The sequence below is a fragment of the Leopardus geoffroyi genome, chromosome C1, assembly GCF_018350155.1.
Source record: "Leopardus geoffroyi isolate Oge1 chromosome C1, O.geoffroyi_Oge1_pat1.0, whole genome shotgun sequence".
Lineage (NCBI taxonomy): Eukaryota > Metazoa > Chordata > Mammalia > Carnivora > Felidae > Leopardus > Leopardus geoffroyi.
The window spans coordinates 192,654,227-192,674,048 of record NC_059328.1 but is presented as its reverse complement, the minus strand read 5'-3'; the positions used below and the strand labels follow the sequence as shown (position 1 = coordinate 192,674,048).

Sequence of the window (19,822 nt, the reverse complement as noted above, 5' to 3'; positions counted from 1 at the left end):
AGGTTTTGTTCCCATTGGAAAATAAGACAACTTTTCGTTTTCTTCCTACAGTGGACTTGATGGACAGCTCTCTGATTCAGCACGTCCTCCTACGTCAGAGTTTCTGGGAAGCAAGAGAGAGCCCCCTCTCTGTGCAACAACTCTTTAAGGCTCTTCAGGAGCTGTTTCAGAGAGTCAGGGCGGAAAATCCAGGACAGGTGCATCCCAGAGCTTCAGAACTCACTCTGAGCCTTCTCACAGCGATGTATGACAGGTGAGCATGTGAAGGTCACACTGTGACCTCAAGGGCAGTGTTTAGTCACCACTGGTCAGTGACCATTTGGTGTTGTCTAAGGTTTGCTTAAGGTTTGATACATGAGAAGGCTTCTTTGTTTTCGGCAAATGTATTATTCATTCAGCAGAGGAACAAAGAAGCACACGTTTATCAGTTTCACTAATATGAAAGACCCATGGGTAGCAAAAAGGGAAAAAAAACAAATCCACATTACTTTTGCTTCACACAAACTCGTTTCCACTCTAGACACCACACACAGCTTTTGCCAGGGTGATTGTATGCCTATACATGGAAAAAAAATCACACTTTTCTCTTGAGTTCCTGGTAGCTTATTTGTTTGCTCATTTCCTTGTAAGCAATGATCAGTTTTTGTTTTGTTTTGTTTCTCAGGTGCAGTAAGGTTGAATAACCTGTGTGTGGGTGGCTAACCTATTGTCTTAGTCTGTTTGGGATGCTACACAAACGTACTGTAGACCGGTGGCTTAAACAACAAACGTTTCTCATGGTTCTGGAGGCTGGGAAGTCCAAAGCCAAGGCGCCGGCCAGTTCAGTGTTTAGTGAGGACTAGCTTCCTAATTCACAGAGGACTACCTGCTCACTGTGTCCTTATGTGGTGAAAGGAGTGAGGGAGTTCTCTGCATTCTCTTTTGTAAGAGCACGAATCCAGTTCATGAGAGCTCTACTCTCATGAACTAATCACCCCCCAAAGTCCCACCTCCAAATTACATCACATTGGAAGTGAGAATTTTGAAATACAGGTTTTGGGGGGACCCAAACATTCAGTCCATTGCACCTGTAAGCCAATTTAGACCATGTCGAAGGCTTTATTACGCATGCCATCAAGTAAATGGTGTGTGTCTGTGTGTGTGTCTGTGTGTGCGTCTAGCTATGTGTGTGCTTCCCTGGCTCTGGGGTCCACCGTTCTTCTGTCCCGCTTCATTTTGTTTACCTTATTTGGTCTTGACCTCATCCTGTAGAATGGACTTCTAAAAATCATAGTAAATATAAAACATTTGGAAAGTACAGGAAAGAGTAAAGAAGAAGAAAAGTCACCCTGAATCCCGCCTTCTGAGGCAACCACAGTTTAACCATCTGGAAAATGGTTAAACAAAAGGAAACAGTGTTTCCTTTTCCAGTTTGTTATTTATTTTTTTTATTGCATGAATAATATATCAACATGTTTTCAAGCTATTTTTTTCATTATTTCAGATTCCTTAAACATTATGCTTTCGACTATCGTTTCTAATATCAACGCCTGCCTCTAGAAATCCTCCTACCTGTGAGACATTGTTCTGCGGGTTTGAAACTGCGGAGCCAGTGAGCCAAGAACAATTAGGCTCTACGTGAGGGCCCGTGAACTGGTGGATTTTGTATATAAATGCTTGCTCCTTTTGTCTTCCTTTTGTGCTTGTATCTTTGGTTTCCAGACATGTGTATCCTCAGGACGTGACCCGGCCCGCTCTGTGAAGACAGGGGGTATCCCTGCTTCCCTGGTGCCTAGTACAGTGCTTAGCACAGAGGAAGCACCCAATAAATAATCATTGGGCACATGAATGAATGGATGGATGAATGAACGAATAATGAAATATTTTAAGTCAAGTTTTACTCTGTCAAAAATCTAGATAGCGGAAAACAGACCATGAAAAATGTGAACTTGGAACACAAGGTCAGAAGCGTCCGTTCATAGTGATTGTTTTTATAACCCACGTCACCCAGAATCACCCTGCCTTTCCCATCCTGGTCTCTGTGTTTTGTTGCCCTGCAGCACGGGAACGGGCTTGCTCAAGCTGGCACCTGTGGCTGCTGCCCTGATTGCTCTCTGCGGGGACAGCCCTCTTACGAAATACAGAGGTAACATACATAAGAATTGCGTGTGTCGAGTGCAGTGACCTCCGAATCTCCAACACACTGTCTCCTTCACTCATTCCTATTCCCTGCCACGTGGCTCTTGTTTGGTATGTCCTCAGCGCGGTGGAAGTTTTCAAGATGTCCATCTATATGTCCTCATTATTCGTAACTTTGTTATTCTTGCTCCTTATTCGTGTGGGAATTATCCAGACACAAGTGGTTATTATTCGTTTAAAGACTGGGATTCTCCTCGCATCGCCATTTTCCAGCCTCCTGGTCTTCATCGCCGATGTGCTGAATTATCAAGAGGTTGAAATGTGAATTGCTTTTCATTAGTCATCGTATTACCTAGTTTGGGAAGCCTTCAAAACAGCAAGCAAATAATCAAGAAATATACCTTTCCTTTCCGTTTCCCTTCACACCTACAAATAAACTGTTTAGAATTCAAGGCACATATTCTTCGAAGACGTATCGCAAGTATTCAATTTAAAGATTTCTTTTTCTCCTTGTATGTCTAGCTCTTTTTCAGCTCTATGCAGAAAATAACAGGGGAGGTTATGATTCTGGGGCACGCATGACTCGAAGGGTTTTGAGAAACCTACTAACAGATCTACAGCAGGTAAATCTCCAATACTTAAGAATTCTAAATGTGTTCCAGTTATATTAGCCACCTTTGTTATTAAGGAATATGGTTTTATACTGTGTCGATTCTGTGTTAATGTAGTTCTCCATGCAATCCCTCCCCTCTATAGCCACTGCTCTTATCTGAGCACAGGCCTAATCTTTTACAATCACTTCCTAACTGGTTTCCCCAACTCAAGCTTCTCCTCCCTCCAACTCTGCCTCCACCTTGCTGTCAGTGACTTTCCAAAATGCAAATGTCACCCGCGTGCCTAAAATTCCTCCTTGGCCATTCAGGTCTATTGAACAAAGCCTAAATTCCTTAGCATCATATGAACAGCTTTCCTGGGGCAACTTGGTGGCTCAGTTGGTTGAGTGTCTGACTCTTGATTTCGACTCTTGATGTCAGGCTCCTTGCTGAGTATGGAGTCTGCTTGAGATTTTCTCTCTCTCTCCCTCTCCCCCCACCCCCCCCCGCCCCGTCTGCCCCTCTCCCCTCTCTTTCTCTTAAAATAAAATAAAACAAAATGAAAGGAAATGAAATGAAATAGAAAAACAAAAGAAAAGCTTTCATGATTTGACCCAATCCTTCTCTTTTCAAAAAGAGATAAAATCATGATTTTTATAGGAATACAAAATGAACATGTGTCCAAAAATGTATTTAACTTGTTAATTGAAAGAAAGCATCAGCAAGATGTTACAAGTAGTTAAAAGAAATAGCCCAAGAACAAACAAAATGATAGATAAGGAATATTAAAATGAATTTGCAAGTGGATGAAAGATTGACTTTTGGGGGATGAGGGGGAGGTTGGTCATCAATCAGGATGGAATTTATTTGCGTGTCTATAGATGAGAATTATTTGTATTTCAATCTGGTTTCTACTACAAGTTAACTTAAATTTTCTACAGAGTTGTAAAATAACCTAGTCACATGATATGTAATGATGCATGTCTCTGTAGGTTCCAGAATCACCATTGAAAAGATATCCAGTGGTTTCTTCTGTTTGTTCCATAGTGTTTAATTTTTTCTTACCTTTTGTACACTGATTTCACTCCTTTGTATCAAAATCTTTACCCTGCCCAACAGGTACCAAGTTCTCCATGCCTGACTTGTGTGGTTCCTTCTATCTCCAACAGCCTGCGTCTCTTTTCCCTTGGCGAATACTGTTCATGTCTCAAGTCATTTCGATTATTAGTCACCTCCTCACTAAAAGCTCTTTAACTCCCTGTGCATAACTTTGTTGTCAAATTTTGTTGCATTTATTGCCAGATATGCGGCTTCCACACTAGGCTGCTTCTCCAGGGGAAGGATTCTATTGCATTCGTGTTCACATCTCTGATGGCTTAAAAAGTGCCTGGTAGTAAGGCCTTCGACAAATGTTTAATGAAAGTATAAATGAAATTCAGTCCTGAATACTCAAATAGTTAACATTTGCATCATTTCCTGCGCTTAAAGAATGTACAAATGTACTGCTGTTTTTAGCCTTGCTAGGTAAGGGAATTGAACCTCCTTAAAGTAAGTATGTTACTTAAATGTTAAACTGATAATAAATGATGTGTCTGAGCAAGAACTTCTACGAATGGATTAAGCAGACTCCAGATTGTCTTCTGTGGAAGTGGTTGCTCTCCCAGCGTAACTTTTACCCATTTCGAGAATGTCTCTACTTTTTTTCCGGCCCCTGTAAAATCCCCACTCTAGGCTTTCTGCACTATGATGCCATTAAATAGCTTTCTATCATTTTTCTCTTGGGTCTCCCTCCTGGGTCCCCTTCCTCCCTGTAAGGGAGGAAAAAAAATAATCTTTTCTTCTACCCATTGTAATGTTCTCTGGCTGGGGCCCTGTAAATTAGACTGACAAAAGACAGATTAACAAGAGGAGAACAGACAGAAATTTATTAACATGTATACGGTGCACACACATGGGAGTACCCAGTGCTGAGTAACTCAAAGGGATGACTAGAATTCAGGCTTACATATAATCTCAAGCTAAACAAAGGGAAAGGGTTTTGGGCTTCCTGGTGGAGAAGGAAAGTTATGAGAAGGTGACCAGGAAAACTCTGATTGTTAAGTAAGGTTTGTTGTGCGGATTTAAGTCAGTACCTTGTCCATTGATCAGAAGTTGTTAAGACCCCTCCTCTTTCTGGTAGGGAAAGAGAGACACCCTTGGCAGACGAAAATTTCCTTTATAAATAAATGTACATTTTCCTTACAAAAGGAAAACTTGTGCCCTGATTTTAGAGCTTTTCCTGCATCTGCTGGTTTTCAATGGCCTTTAGCTCAAAATAATCCATACGCCAAAGAGGCACATTTTGGGGTGGCATATTCTGGTACTCTTCAGGACCAAGAATTCTGAACTGGGGAAGGTCATGAAGGGGGTGGGTAAAGGGGAAGATTATTAGAACTCTAGGACAGGGAGTATGGTTCAGAACAACCTATCCAAAATTACCTGTGATTTGATTTGGTCTTAGTATCTTAGGTTCATATTGATCATGATAATATTTAGTTTATTCTGGAAATTCCAAGTCATAGTCAATAGGTTCATATTTTTTAAATGGAGTAATGATTTTGTTTTTAATTTAGAAGGTTAAACTTCAGGCATAGCTACTGGTGATCGTGGCACACGATCCCACTGACCCTTAGGCATATCTGCCATAGCAGAGGCACCTAGCCCAACACCCCTCACATCTCAGGGCTCGAACTAACGGGGAGCCGGGGAGATTGGAAGAGTCTGTCCATCCATTTCTGCAGGCAGACTTGTAAGACCGGAGGGCTTAGGTGGATGTCACGAAAGTAGGTGGACTGAGGGGCATTTTCCTTCTCCCGTAGAAATTCTTGTGTTCACTTTCTAGCTACTGTAGCTTGCCCCAGGCTAGCACCGTATCCAACAAACCCTAAAGCTCTGTCCTTGTTCCAGGCTCAACTGAGGTCAATGAGCTGCTGAAATGGCAGCTGGAGCAGTGCTCTGTCTGCCACCGGTGCCTTAGTAGGCTCCTGAGAGAAGTCTTTGGAAGATGGAAATTTGCATAGCAAATTATCATCCCATTGACTTCCATTAAGAACTCAGAGATGGATTCCCATAGAAAATTCCAGGCCCCGTTGTGTGATTCAAACCCCTCCCCTAAGGATCCTAATTATCATTTCAAGTGGCATTCTGCCTCTGCTAGTGTTCCATCTAGCCACATGGGATCTTCCATAGCACACCTGCAAGAAATTAGTCAAATGGACAATGAATCCAGACAATTTTCACGCACACACTTAAAGCCAAAATGTGGAGGTGAAAGCCTCCTACCCAAGTGAGTTTTCTTTTGGCCGATGGCAGAGTCACAGAGCTGGCAAGCCGGCCCCGTCTGATCTCCTTCCCTTGATTTACATGAGGTCGACCCCCTTTCTCAGAGCTCAAGAACACCCTCCAACTAATTTTCCGTTAGTTCATCAACACTCACAGGCCAAAGTATGGCCAATGAGTCAGTTTTTCAGACAAAGGCCAAATGACGTAGGGAGCAGTTACTTATGTTCAGCTGGTGACGGGGTTATTATCAATTTAAAGTACAGCCATCTTGTCGCTGTTACGAAAATGTTTGTTGACTCCTGCCTGGCTAATTGTCAGCAAAGTGGTTCTAAGTGCCACTTTCCTGATTAGAAGAATGTTTATTCGAGTTGATGGACTCAGCAGGGGGGTCTTTGAAATTACTTTTGAGCTTGCGGGCGATGCCTCCTGACAGCCAGCGCTGTACAAGACATCAGACGCGAAATTAGGACTTGTGACCAAATGGGCATAAATGGAGGTGACAGGGACACGTATTTGTGCATATAGATAATGTCAGAACCAAGTCCCTGGCCATCTTGGCAGTCACAAGGGGTTCTTAGTCCCTTAGTTAAACTCCCTTGGTGGTCATGATTGAAAGGTGGAAACCATTGAGTGAGGCAGCCCAGACAGAGCCCTTGGAACACCTACAACAGAAGTCAGAAGGACAAAGCTTTGTGAGCACCCCTCAACAGAGTAAGGAGTCTTGAAGCGAGATCTCAGTTCTGCAGCTAAATCACTTTTTTTTTTCACCCTGAGCAAAACAGTAAATCTCAATCGCCCCTTGCTTTAAACAAGGATAATGATTACTGCTCTACCCCAGAAACTGGTGTTTGTTGAAATGCCATGAAAGTGTTTTAAAAGGTTTTCCTTAAAACCGCTCTGAATATTAATACAGTATCATTGTCATATGTCATTCACAAGTAAATGAGGGCAAAGAAAGGTGAAAATAATTGGACTGGGATCATAAGAAGTGAAACAGCGACAGCCGTGCCTGGATTGCCCCAATTGCTAGACTGTCTTCTCGCCCTCCTCCTTCCTCTCAGCCCCACTTTTTCCCACTTGTTCATTCGTTGTCCTCATTCAGACATTGCACAAAACCCACAGATTTCTCATCTGCTTGGACTGAGGCAGGTCATCTAGTCTCAGGCACTAAATACTTGTGACCCCGTGGCTGTAAGCACCTCTACTCAGAAGTGCTGATTTCAGTGGTCACCTACTTACTTCTCTATTTTCTCACAACTGACGTGGGGTTTTCTTGCCTCTTGTAGATCCCAACTGTTGTAGGGGAGAGTCGTGCTCTGTGCTCTGTGGAAAGTGCCACCCGCAGCTGTTTCCAAGGGGTGAGTATGATGCAACTGTCCCTGGGACTTGGGGGCAGATCCCCGGGAGTTGGGGGCAGACAAGTTTGCTGCCCAGTTCAAATTGCAGAATTGCTACTCCACACAGCATCCGAGACAACCTAGTTCAAGATATAACCTTGCCTCGGAGCGTCTGGGGGGCTCAGTTCGTTAAGCAGGGGACTCTTGATCTTGGCTCAGGTCCTGTTCTCACGGTTTGGGAGATTAAGCCCCGCATCAGGCTCTGTGCTGACAGTGAGGAACCTGCTTGGGATTCTCTCTCTCTCTCCCCCTCTCTCTCTGCCTCTCTCTCTTTCTCAACATAAATAAAATAAACATTAAAAAAAAAAAAAAGGTATCAACTTCCCTCTGACTTTTCATGTGATAAACGTCTTGGGCAGAGCTGACAGAAACAGCCAGAAAAGAAAATGAAAATACATTTGCATCTATACTAGAGACCAAAGTCAAGCTGGAAACACATCTAAGTGAGCCATTGTTTTTCAGGTGGTAAGCCCAACAATCAAAGAAGAAAAATTCCTCTCTTGGTTACAGTCTGAGCCTCCCATCCTCCTGTGGCTCCCAACCTGCCATCGGTTATCTGCCACTGAAATGGTCACTCACCCTGTTCGGTGTAGAATCTGCAGGAACTTCCCAATCACTGGACTGAGGTACTCATCAGTGTTTCACAGACGGTCATTCTCCAAATGGGTCTCGGAGTAGAGCTGTGTCTCTCCAGATTCCTTTTGAGGTCCTTCTCACAGATCTGGAACTCAGTTGATATTTGGAAAATTAGTCAGTAATTTTCTGCATGAGGGATCTTGGTTGACAATAAATTATAGTTTATCTTCTGTAATTAATGGAGTATTAAATTCTTCCACTAACAGTCTGATCAATAGACATTTGTATTTCTTTAGGGGGAAAATGTGTTTTCTTTTGTTACAAAAGAGATATTTAAATTTAATTTAAATACTTAGCTTAAATATTTAAATATTTGGGAGCTATCTATAAGAATTACAGTAATAAAAATAGTTTATGAACTGTTGAGTGTTAGGCTGAGTGGTTCACGTGGATCATTTCGTTTAAGGACTTGTTAGAACCCCTATCCAAGGTGGCATTATTATGCCCAATTCGCAGAGAAGATAAATGACTTACTTGCACATGCTTAGCAAGTAGCAGATGCTGGCGGACTGAATCCAGAGTCTCTGCCTTGCGACTATGATGCTACACTGCCTCCCAGTGCAGAAAGCTGGGAATAAGGGCTCAGGATCCAAAGGAATAAAATCAGGTTTTGTGGGGGCAGCTCACACCAAGTCTCCACTCTGCCTGGAGGAAAGGGCAGATTTGGAGGCTAGGTTTGGACATTCAGATCTTTCCAAAGCTTTGAGGATGAAAGTCGGAACCCCACCTTAGGAAAAAGGGTGCTGTTGGTCTCCCGTAAATAAAACAATGAGGAAGTGAAGTTAAAGTGGTTGAAAACTTGGGGAGGAAAGAAGGAAAGCGGCAGGTCTAGGCCAAGCACAGGGATGCCATTATCGTGGTGAATGAACACAGGTAGGGGCTGAAGGGGTGGGGGTAGGACTGAATTGCTGAGAAAACCCAGTGGCTAAAAACAAGTCAAAGAAAGGGGTGTCCAGAGGGGCAGGAGCGAGGACTTGGGGACTCTGTTCCTCTTCTCATCCTATACTTGCAGATCTTTACTAGCCCAGACAGTAAGCATGCTCCCTGTGGGTATAAATTACATCCGCTGGGTCTCCGGCCAATCTGGAAATCAGGTTTTAGTTTTGCCAACGAAATGAATTGGGTTTGCAGAGAATTCCGAGTACATGGTGAAATTTCATTCATGATTAACTGTACTTTAAACAATAAAACCTATAAATGGGAAGGACTGTTGGAAACCAAACCAAAGAAATCTCCATACTGCAGTGAAAAACAAACTCCTTTTATATTGGACAGTGGAGGAACATGAATATGATGTACCATGTGATATGCAACCAATAAATAAGTATTAATTAAGTGGTTACCACATGTCCTGCACTCCCCCCAGGGGCAGAATTCACTTTGCAGTTATATAAAACACAACTTTTACACCGAAATGCTTTTAAATTATTGTGTGTAACACAATGCAGATGTTATTAATCCTGTTTTACAAAGGAGTCTCAAAGAGTTTGGCTCAGGTCATACGAAGGCGGAAAGCAAAAAGGGCCATACGCTAAAGTTGAGACTACGTCACTTTCTACTGAGAATGAAATTAAGCTTCCTCTTAGAAATGCCTCCGTGCAACCCACCTTTCTTTCTAACATCCGAGGCAATGTACAGTTCTCATATATGCAGATGGCTGAGCAACTTGCCCAAGGCCATTAACCTCTCTGGACCTCGGTTTCTTTAGAAGTAAAAGGAGAGCTGGAGCCAACAGAGTGCTAGACTTACTTTATCTATAACCTTCTGAGTCTATTAGAAATTGCATGTTTACTGTCCCAGCCTTCAGGCTTGTGCTTTTGGCTCTCATAAACTCCAGCAATAGCCTCGCGGCTTCAAGTTTTAGTGAGATGAAGAAGGTCATTTTAAAGCAGAAGTGTTGGCAGATCTGGAGGTAACAGGGAGAGGCAAAAGCTCAACCTTCTAAAGTAAGAGGAGGTAAAAAGATCAGAGACTTTTCATAAGCCAGTGTTATATTTTAGCAGAATGTATCGTATTTATGCTCTGTAATAGCCATGTAAGGTTGGGATGAGATTGGGGGAAAACCCAGACTTGGTTCTCTCTTGGTAAAGGCACCAACAGATCCATCTCATCAGGGATGGATGGATCTATGCCTTCTACAAAGGTGTAGAAAACTACGCCTTTTCTCATGTACCTGTAGGTAGCTTCTGAGCATAAAGGGACTAATGCAAGGTCAGGGTCAGTGTATTGTCCTCGATGAGTCGACTGCAGCCATATGTAATGCTGATAAAGTAGGCAGTACAGGTGGTTCATCAAATAATCTTTATATAAAATATCATGTTATACGTTTCACGCAAACAGCAGTTATCTTCCCAATTCTGCGTGTTGAATCATTTTCAAAGCTTTGTAAAAACCTTGCCAGGCCAAGAAGGCAGGGCTTACCAGTCCCATTCTTCTTGTGAAGAAACTAAGTCATTCACTTAACTTCTTTCGTCTCATGTTCACTGAAAACGTTCAGTGCACCAGGTATCCTCCAAAGCATCTGACCTGAAGTTCCCACTTCAAGGTCACTGGTAATGGTGGGGTGTGTGTCCAAATTCAAGCCTCCTGCACCAGTGGTCTATTCCAGGGGTGAAAACAGCTGGCTGTCCATTCAGGCGGTATCCCTGGGCTCAAAGCCTAGTTCCCCCTCTGACCAAGACGTGGTGTAACTGTGTGCAAGTTGCTTAAATTCTGATTGCTTCAGTTTCCTTCTCTGAAAAAATGAGAATAAAAAGAATGCCTTACCTCAAAGAACTTCCATGGGGATTAACTGTCAATACATGTAGATGTCAATACATGTACATATGCACATGTATACGTGCCTGCCCTTAGTAAGTGTTCCAAAACATTGGAACTATTTTGGCTACCTTGGCTACTATTCTAGCCATTCGATGCTGTTTATGAATACTGTATCATGGAACGAGGTGTCAGGGTTAGGCAGTGAACAAGGGCAGCTGACGGTTGGTCTCACGGAGCTTACATTTTTCTGCTCTGCCTTCCAAGGACTGTGGTCAGAAGACCTTCTGCCATCTGGCCTCAGGGGCACTCCAAGTTTTGATTCCTCTGTTCTTCAGAATAACCAGTGGGTCTGATAGATTCGATGTGCTCTAAACCCTCCTTCTTTGGCGCTGGCCTCCTTACCCCACTCCTTTCTATCTGGAACTTCATCCGCGTTGATCTGGAGCCCAATGGCACACTTCCTCCATGAAAACTTTTCTGACCTCGCAGCCCACAGGGGTCTCCCCCTCTCTCCCTCCTACAGCACTTGCCTTCTATCCCTCACATTTGGTGCATAATCACATATTGCTTAACTTTTCCAGTTAGGACCACAAGCTTCCCTATCATCTCTCTGCAGCAAGACATGAAATTTGAAGAGCACAGGGGTCTGGTCATATTTCTTTTTCTGTAACTTTCAAGGGAGGGGTTGAAAACTCAAATGTTTACAGGAGCTAGGCACGTAGTCTACATGTGAGAAGTTGGCCAGGTAGGGACTGTGGTGAGCTGGAGACTGTTATCTCCAGTCTAGAAGGAGTAGCTGTCACTTTGCCCTCACCTATTATTGTCATTGATGAAGAAGACAGAGCTTTTATGCCACCTACACTGTGTTTGGAGAAGAGAATTAAAATATCAGAAAAAAAAAGTATAGATCCCCAATCTTTGACAAACACTATGATTCCACTCAAATATCGTCAAAAGTCACTAAATCGTAACTATGAGGCCTTACCAGCCCTCCCTGATATCACCATATTATGAAACACCCCTCCTTCGCACGGGTCTCAAGATACCCTCCTCTCCTGCTGACCATGGGAGATTTAAGGGTGTGACTGTTCATAAAAGAAGGACTGCAGTGTTGATGTGTTAAGAAGCTTGGGTGTGGTGGTCGCTCCCCCACACTCCAGCTGAAGGAACGACCCTCGTCCACTGCGTTTCTTTCCTACAGACAGAGTTCTAGAAAAATCACAAAAGTTGCTTTTAAATTCTTTATCTATGGCTTTATTTTCCCCAGTACCATGCAGGAACACAGGTCCAATATTATCATGTCTTGAAATTCCTCAAGAGAAGTCAAAAGTCAGAATGTACTGAAATCTCCGGGTGTTTGGTTTTTGGTTTTGTTTTGTTTTGTTTTGTTTTGTTTTGTTTCTTGTAACTTGGCGACTAAATTCAAAAGATTTGAATGCCACCATACAAAATGTGGCTTCAGACTTAGGGCTCTGTCTTCAGGGTCGTAGTACACAGTAGCCTGCCTGTAGAAAGTGTTCAGTATATCTGCGGGGGCATGAATCAGACTTCTCTACTACAGTTTGTTGGATAAAACGATGTTAGTGTCATGCTGTATTATAAAAAAAAAAATCATATCAAAAAAAAATCTTATCAAAAGAAGATTTCTTCAATTAAAAATAACATGTCAGAGTCACTTAACGTCCCTACAAAGTTTGGGAGAACTCCCAACATATCTCCTGTATGTTCTGGGGTACCCATTCTCCACCTGAACGTTATTTTCTGAGCTCATGAGCTAGTTGCCACGTTAGCCTTACTTCCGTTTTAATTGACAGATACCGCTGTCTGAAGTGTCTCGACTTTGACATCTGCCAGGCGTGTTTCTTATCTGGTCTTCACAGCAGGTCCCCCCAGAAGGCCCCTCCTGTGTTTGAGCATTGCGTCCAGGTAACATCTAGTGCAAAATACCAGCCATTCATGAATCGGTACCGGCGACAGCAGTTCACAAACTTTGCCTCCAGTAAAACCACAGATTCTGCTCCTTTCGTTCACGATAATGTTTAAGAGTAAGGAAGGGGTGGGATGCCTGGGTGGGTCAGTCAGTCAAGTGTCCGATTCTTAATTTCGGTTCAGATCATGATCTTTCGGGTTTTGGTGAATTCGGGCCCCCCATCCGGCTCTGTGCTGACGGTGCAGAGCCTGCTTGGGATTCTCTCTCCTCTCTCTCTCTGTCTCTCTGCCCCCTCCCCCACTTGCGCTGTTTCTGTCTTTCTCAAAATAAATAAATAAACTTAAAAAACAAAAGTCTAGGGAAATGGCAAATTCAACCTTAAATATCTCTCAATATATCTCTCAATATAAATCTACAAATTTTTTTTTACATCATAGATTTTATTAAAACCTATTAGGGACAAGAAAAGGCCAAACAACACTCAGTACGAAGCCACTGATAACACACTATATTGCAGACAATATCTGAGGAATAAGAGGGGAGCAGCATTGGGAGTGGACTCAAAGAAAAGGCTTTGATTCGGTAAAAATGACAAAACTAGGCTTCTAGTTCCTAGTGCCTCTGGGGAAAACTTTTCTTTTAGCATGTCTTATCCTGAGCCCTAAACTTCCAGTATTTTTGCTGTAGGAAAAGTGAAAGAGAAAAATTGCCACCTCGGTTTTGACTGAAAGAATATTAAACTGAGACTTCACAGCTGCCTTTCAAATATTTTGTTGTTGTTTTTTTTTTTAAGAAAATCTACTCAGCAAGAGAATTCAGGGCTTTTGAAGAGACAAGAGAAAGAGGATAGTTAATTTTAAGCAAGGAGCATTTTCATTTGCCCAGAAAGAACACTTTCTTCTCATCGCTAAGTTCCTACAAATCCATTTCACCATATAGATTTTGTCACACGGCAATGGTGAGAGATGTTGATTAGCTAGCCTTACGGAGGACAGCTTTCTCTTGTTCTCTCTTTAACATGAATGGTCCACAAAAGTCAAGTGCTTGGATCTTGCCAAAGAATTCCAGTGGGTATTGTTTTATGAAACTTAAATAACCCAGATGCTGGGTTACTTGTTGGCCTGGGGAGATATAGGGCTTCTTGAGGTTAGACTGACACCATGTGGTCACTTTGTTATTACACTTCAGATTTCAAGAGCTGAAAATCTTTGCATAAAATCCCTCGTTGCTTTGTTCCTTTTGGCAGTTCTTAACGTGGGGTTGATGGGTGGACTTCAGGTGGAATCCACTGATATTTTGTATAGAATTAATTGTACGAGCTACTTTTCTGTAGATAAATCCACGAGTGACCATCCAGTGTGGAAAGGAATCCACACCCCAAATGTTAGCAGCCCTGGACCTAGCCCTGTTTCATACACCTTCTAGATTCAGCCTTCCAGGTTACTGGATTGCTCTAAGGAAGAGAGGCTATTTGTGTAAGTTGAGTGATCTTTAATTTAGAAACTTACACTGCATGGACAAGTAGACAGAATGCAAAGAAATTCATGTAGTAAGGAAGTAACATGATTTTTCTAAGGACATAAAAGTGAATGAAATAATTCCAAAAACTTTCATGGTGGCCAGTCCACTCAAGTAAGGAAAAAAGACCACATTTAGACACATAAGCGCCCCTTTATTGTTGGCTATTCCAGCAGATGTCAGCAAAGGAGAATACAAAATTCCTCCTCAGGACCCTCAGAAACAACCTGCTCCAAGGGCGCTGTGGGAGAAAAGAAGCTTTAAGAAGGCGGTGGCTCCTGGACCAGGTGACCCCAAAGAACATGGCTGACCACGCAGAGGCCAGGTGAGTGTCCATGAGTGATGGTCCTGTAGGGCAGCCCCTCAGGAGCCTGGGGACTCAGTTATGCAGCCGGCACAGCATAGCACAGCACACACACACACACACACACACAGCTGCTTTCATAATGCTGACCATAAAGAAGGCACGACCTGGGGGTGAGAGTGTGCTTAAGATGTGTTTCCCCTCCAAAAATGATCTTTAATTTTGAAGTAGAACAAGAGGCAAAAGTACTTCTAAATGGCCCATCCTGACATTTTAAAGGCATCAAACCCAGGAGCCTTTTAACAACTTTGCTTCTTAACCCTAGTTTTGTTGGTTTGCTTTCAAAAGCCTAATTTAGAATTAATACTTTATTTTTATTAAAAAAGGGAAAGAAAAACACTCAGAATCCCATCACGCACAGATGAGTACCAGTCACATTTTAGTATTACCAAAACAGGAATTATGCTGTGGATACGACTTGTTTAAGTTTAATTAATTAATTAATTAAGAGAGAGCATGTAGAGGGGCGCCTGGGTGGCGCAGTCGGTTAAGCGTCCGACTTCAGCCAGGTCACGATCTCGCCGTCCGTGAGTTCGAGCCCTGCGTCAGGCTCTGGGCTGATGGCTCAGAGCCTGGAGCCTGTTTCCGATTCTGTGTGTCTCTCTCTCTCTGCCCCTCCCCCGTTCATGCTCTGTCTCTCTCTGTCCCAAAAAATAAATAAATAAACGTTGAAAAAAAAATTAAAAAAAAAAAAAAGAGAGAGAGAACACGTAGGGAAGAAGCAGAGAGAGGGAAAGAGAGAATCCCAAACAGGCTCCATGCTGTCATCGCAGAGCCCGATGCTCAGCTCGATCCCATGAACTGTGAAATCATGACCTGAGCTGAAATCAAGAGTTGGACACTGAACCAACTGAGCTATCTGGGTGCCCCTGTAGATACAATTTTTGATTCTTCTTTTCATCTACATTAAATGGAGAGTATTTCCCCTATCATTAGTTTCCAAAATATTATTTTTAATGGCCTCACTTTCATCCTTATAAGGAAGTATCATAATTCATAAACAACCTGATATCATTAAACATTTTGGTTATTTTCAAATTTTGCCCCATCAAAATTCTGTAGTCAACATCCTTATACATGCATCTGCCTATAGTTTAAATATTTTATTATGATAAATTTGCTCAAATAAAATCATTGGATCAAAAGTTCTGAATTTTGTTAACCCTTAAAATTCAGAGTACCGAATTGTGCTCCAGAGAGTTATCTCAAAGCTTGCCCAGCACTACTGATATATGAGGTCACCTATCACTTACCTAAAGATCACCAGCTTAAAGATGACTTTAAAAAGTTTTTGTGAGGGCACGTGTGTGGCTCAGTCGGTTAAGCGTTCAACCTGGGCTCAGGTCATGATCTCACGGTTCATGGGTTCGAGCCCCATGCAGGGCTCTGTGCTGACAGCTCAGAGCCTGGAGCCTGCTTCGGATTCTGTCTCCCTCTCTCTCTGCCCCTCCCCCACTCATGCTCTGTCTCTCTCTGTCTCTCAAAAATAAATAAACGTTAAAAAAAATTTTTTTTTTAAAAAGTCTTTGTGATGGGGGCACTTGGCTGGCTCGGTTGGTGGAGCATGTAACTGTTGATCTTGGAGGATGTGAATTTGAGCCCCATGTTGGATATATTGTTAAAAACAAAATTTTTAAAAAAGTCGTTGTGATGTTAATTTTGGAAGTAACCATCTCAAAATGTAAAATTGTAGAAAGCAAAAGAAAGAGATACTGTTTCCATGGGCTTATGATCATCAAAATTTTGGGAGAAAAAAACCCAGAATTATTAATTTTACCTACAGAGAGTAGAGGAGATCAATTTAAATCAGACTGGTATTAATTTATTAACTTTTTTTTGTAATCTTCAAATGTTTTCTCAGACACCCACCAGCATATTTCTATCTCAATGCCAGACCCTATTTCTAGGGTCATTTTGTCACTTTCCAATCTAAATACGTTTTATAGTTCTTTCCTTTAAAGGAAAAACTACATGTTGACAGTGCAATTAGATGCCATTTATTATGCCTGTGTCACACTTACCTAACAGGCTGCATCAATATATCTTTAAAGTTAGAGAATTTGAGTATCTGGATGTGTATCTTTAATATAGTACAAAGAATTTTAAAATAAGCACAGAGATATCAGGTGCCAATTCATCTGTCTTCTTCAAGACAGATTTCACTTTTCCCAGGCAAAGGAACAATACAATGTGTTGGTTAGTCATCTGGATTTATTATACACTTGAGATCTTGTCTAAATTCCTACGTTCTCATAGTTAGAACACAGAGATCCATACTCTTAATTCTATTTCTTTTGGCTGCTAAAGCCAGACTGATGTTTTAAAAGCACAAATTTGATGGCATTCCTCATGTGCCCGTATCCCCTAAACTCCCACGTCTGACATCCCTCCAGTATCCTCCCATTGATTTTAAGCTAAAAACTAAAAGTTGTAATAACCACCTGGGTGGCTCAGTCGGTTAAGTATCCAACTCCGGCTCAGGTCGTGATCTCGCAGTTCTCAAGTTCGAGCTCCGCGTCAGGCTCTGTGCTGGCAGCTCAGAGCCTGGAGCCTGCTTTGGTTTCTGGGTCTCCCTTTCTCTGTCCCTCCCCTGCTCACACACTCTCTCTGTCTCAAAAATAAATGGACATTTAAAAAAAGGTATTACCCTTAAAAACTGTAATGATTTAGAAAATTTCTGCATATTTTGGGCCCCTTGAGCACCTCTCCAGTTTCATCTTTGTCTCATATCTTCATGTTCCCCACAAGACTAAGCCAGGTACCCACCCTCTGAAGACTTAAACCTTTGCCTTAAGGAATTGGTACCCCTCACTCCTAAAGACCCACAGAAGTCTTTGCTCATATGTCATCTCATCCATAAGGCCATTCTTGATCACTTACCATTTCAACCCCGTCGTCCCTGTCACTGGCACTCCAATCTGCCTCTCTTGCTTTATTTTATTTCAGAGCATTTCATCAGCACCTGACATCCTATATATTTTGCTTTTATTTTTTGTTTGTTTGCTATAATGTGAGCTCAGGGGTGGGGGTGGAGAACCTTTTATTGTTTCCAGCTGTATTTCCAGATTTTGGATCAATGTCTGCATTTGATAAATGCTCAATAAATGTCTGTTGAATGATTGGCTGATGGACTGAATAATACAAGGATGGATGTTTGATGAAGGAATTGATGGGGGTAATAAGATAGGTCATGAACTCTTTTAGAAGGGAGCATGAGAGGGGCGCCTGGGTGGCGCAGTCGGTTAAGCGTCTGACTTCAGCCAGGTCACGATCTCATGGTCCGTGAGTTCGAGCCCCGCGTCAGGCTCTGGGCTGATGGCTCAGAGCCTGGAGCCTGTTTCCGATTCTGTGTCTCCCTCTCTTTCTGCCCCTCCCCCGTTCATACTCTGTCTCTCTCTGTCCCAAAAATAAATAAACATTGAAAAAAAAATTTTTTTAAAAAGAAGGGAGCATGAGAGGAGCACCTGGGTGGCTCAGTCAGTTGAGTGTCCAACATCGGCTCAGGTCATAATCTCATGGTTTGTGGGTTCAAGTCCCGTATCGGGCTCTGTGCTGACAGCTCAGAGCCTGGAGCTGTTTTAAGAATGGAGCTTGAGAAAGTCTCACAAGAGTGATTACACAGTGTTGGGAGAAGGTAGTGAAGTGATTGAGCTTTGTCCTCAGTCAACTGTGTGGCTTTGGGGAAATCACTTCATGTTTCTATGACTCAGTTTCTTCACTTGATAATAAAAATAACCTGTCCCTCCTACTCTGAGTAGTATCAGTGGAGATAAGAGGAGGGACGGAAATTGCAAGCGCTATGCAAAGCTAAAGGTTTTTTAAAAGTCAATGTGTTCTACTCTGTCTACCCGAGTACAGTAAGTGTTCCCCAAAGTAAAATTCTTGTGTAATAATTTTCAGTTTAGCTTAGATATTAATGAGTTCAGAAGTTCTGATCAGTGGCTGATCTAGGAGAAATGATGAGGAATATTATTATTTAACAATGTGACAATAGGCAGAAACACATCGCTGATACCTGTTGACATATTAGTACTGATCATTATCTAAGAGATTAATGATTTTGCCAAGTGATAGTACTAAAAATTCATTCATTGGTTCAGCAAATATTCTGCAAGGTAATGAGCCTCCTCCCTTTTAATGTGAATTCACTCACTGCAAATATAATGGTTTACATTGAGATTATTTTCACTTACAAAAAACGTAACCGAAAGCCAGGTGCCAAATATCATCACTGTTATTAAACATTTTGGGAAGTTCTTACATATATAATAAAAAAAGTAAAACAGTGAAACAGACAAAATTTCTTTCATTTGCAGCTAATATGATTGTAAATCTCCAAGAAATCTTAAGTAACTCTAGCAAAAACTATTAGAATTAATAGGCTTTGAGTGGGGGAAATAAAACATATATGCACAAATTAATAGCTCTGTACTATGATAACAATAGCCAGCTAGAAATTTTGTTAAAATCCCATTTACAGTACCTGTAAAAATTATTTTAAAGAGAAACTAGGGGAAAAAAGCTTAGCAAAAAAGATACAAAAGCCACGTTAAAAAACTATAATATTTCAGAGTGCAGAAAATAAGACCTGAAAAGGGGGGAAACATACCAAATTCATGAAGGAGAAGACTGTAGCATGAGAATTGCACATGCTCTGAAAATTAATATAGTTGATCCTCATTATTTGTAGTTATGAAATTTTTGAATGCACTTACGAAAATTTATTTATAACCCTAAAATCAAAACGTTTTCCTGGTCATTTGCAGACATGCACGGAGTGGCAACAAATTTGAGTTGCCTAATGCACGGCTGAGGTCAAACTGAGAGTCACTCTGCCTTTTTGTTTCAGTTTTTATACCGTAAACACATCCTTTGCATATTTTTTGTGCGTTTTTTTTGGTGGTTTCCCTGTTGCAAATTGCCCTCATTGTGCTGCAATGTTGTATGCTGTTCCTAAGGGCAAGAAGGCTATGACATATGTGCCTTAACAAGAAAATGGGCTTAAACCTTTGTGCGGGCATGCATTATAGTGCTATTGACCATAAGTTCAATGTAAAGAAATCAACAACATGTATTGAATGAGGTGTCCATAAACAGAGACACACAGGGGTGCCCGGGTGGCTCAGTAGGTGGGGTGTCCGACTTCGGCTCAGGTCACGATCTCACGGTCTGTGAGTTTGAGCCC

At 42.0% G+C, this 19,822-nt stretch overlaps 1 protein-coding gene across 1 annotated transcript in view; it reads left to right on the top strand.

The window, feature by feature from the left end:
* DYTN (dystrotelin) overlaps window positions 1–19,822 on the top strand; it is a 52,437-nt gene that overhangs the window by 6,208 nt on the left and 26,407 nt on the right. The window contains exons 3-9 of the mRNA XM_045475135.1: window positions 52–253; window positions 2,040–2,125; window positions 2,641–2,741; window positions 7,319–7,390; window positions 7,892–8,055; window positions 12,640–12,751; window positions 14,450–14,598. Coding sequence (XP_045331091.1) covers window positions 52–253; window positions 2,040–2,125; window positions 2,641–2,741; window positions 7,319–7,390; window positions 7,892–8,055; window positions 12,640–12,751; window positions 14,450–14,598 — 886 coding nt within the window. The remainder of the gene's footprint in view (window positions 1–51; window positions 254–2,039; window positions 2,126–2,640; window positions 2,742–7,318; window positions 7,391–7,891; window positions 8,056–12,639; window positions 12,752–14,449; window positions 14,599–19,822) is intronic.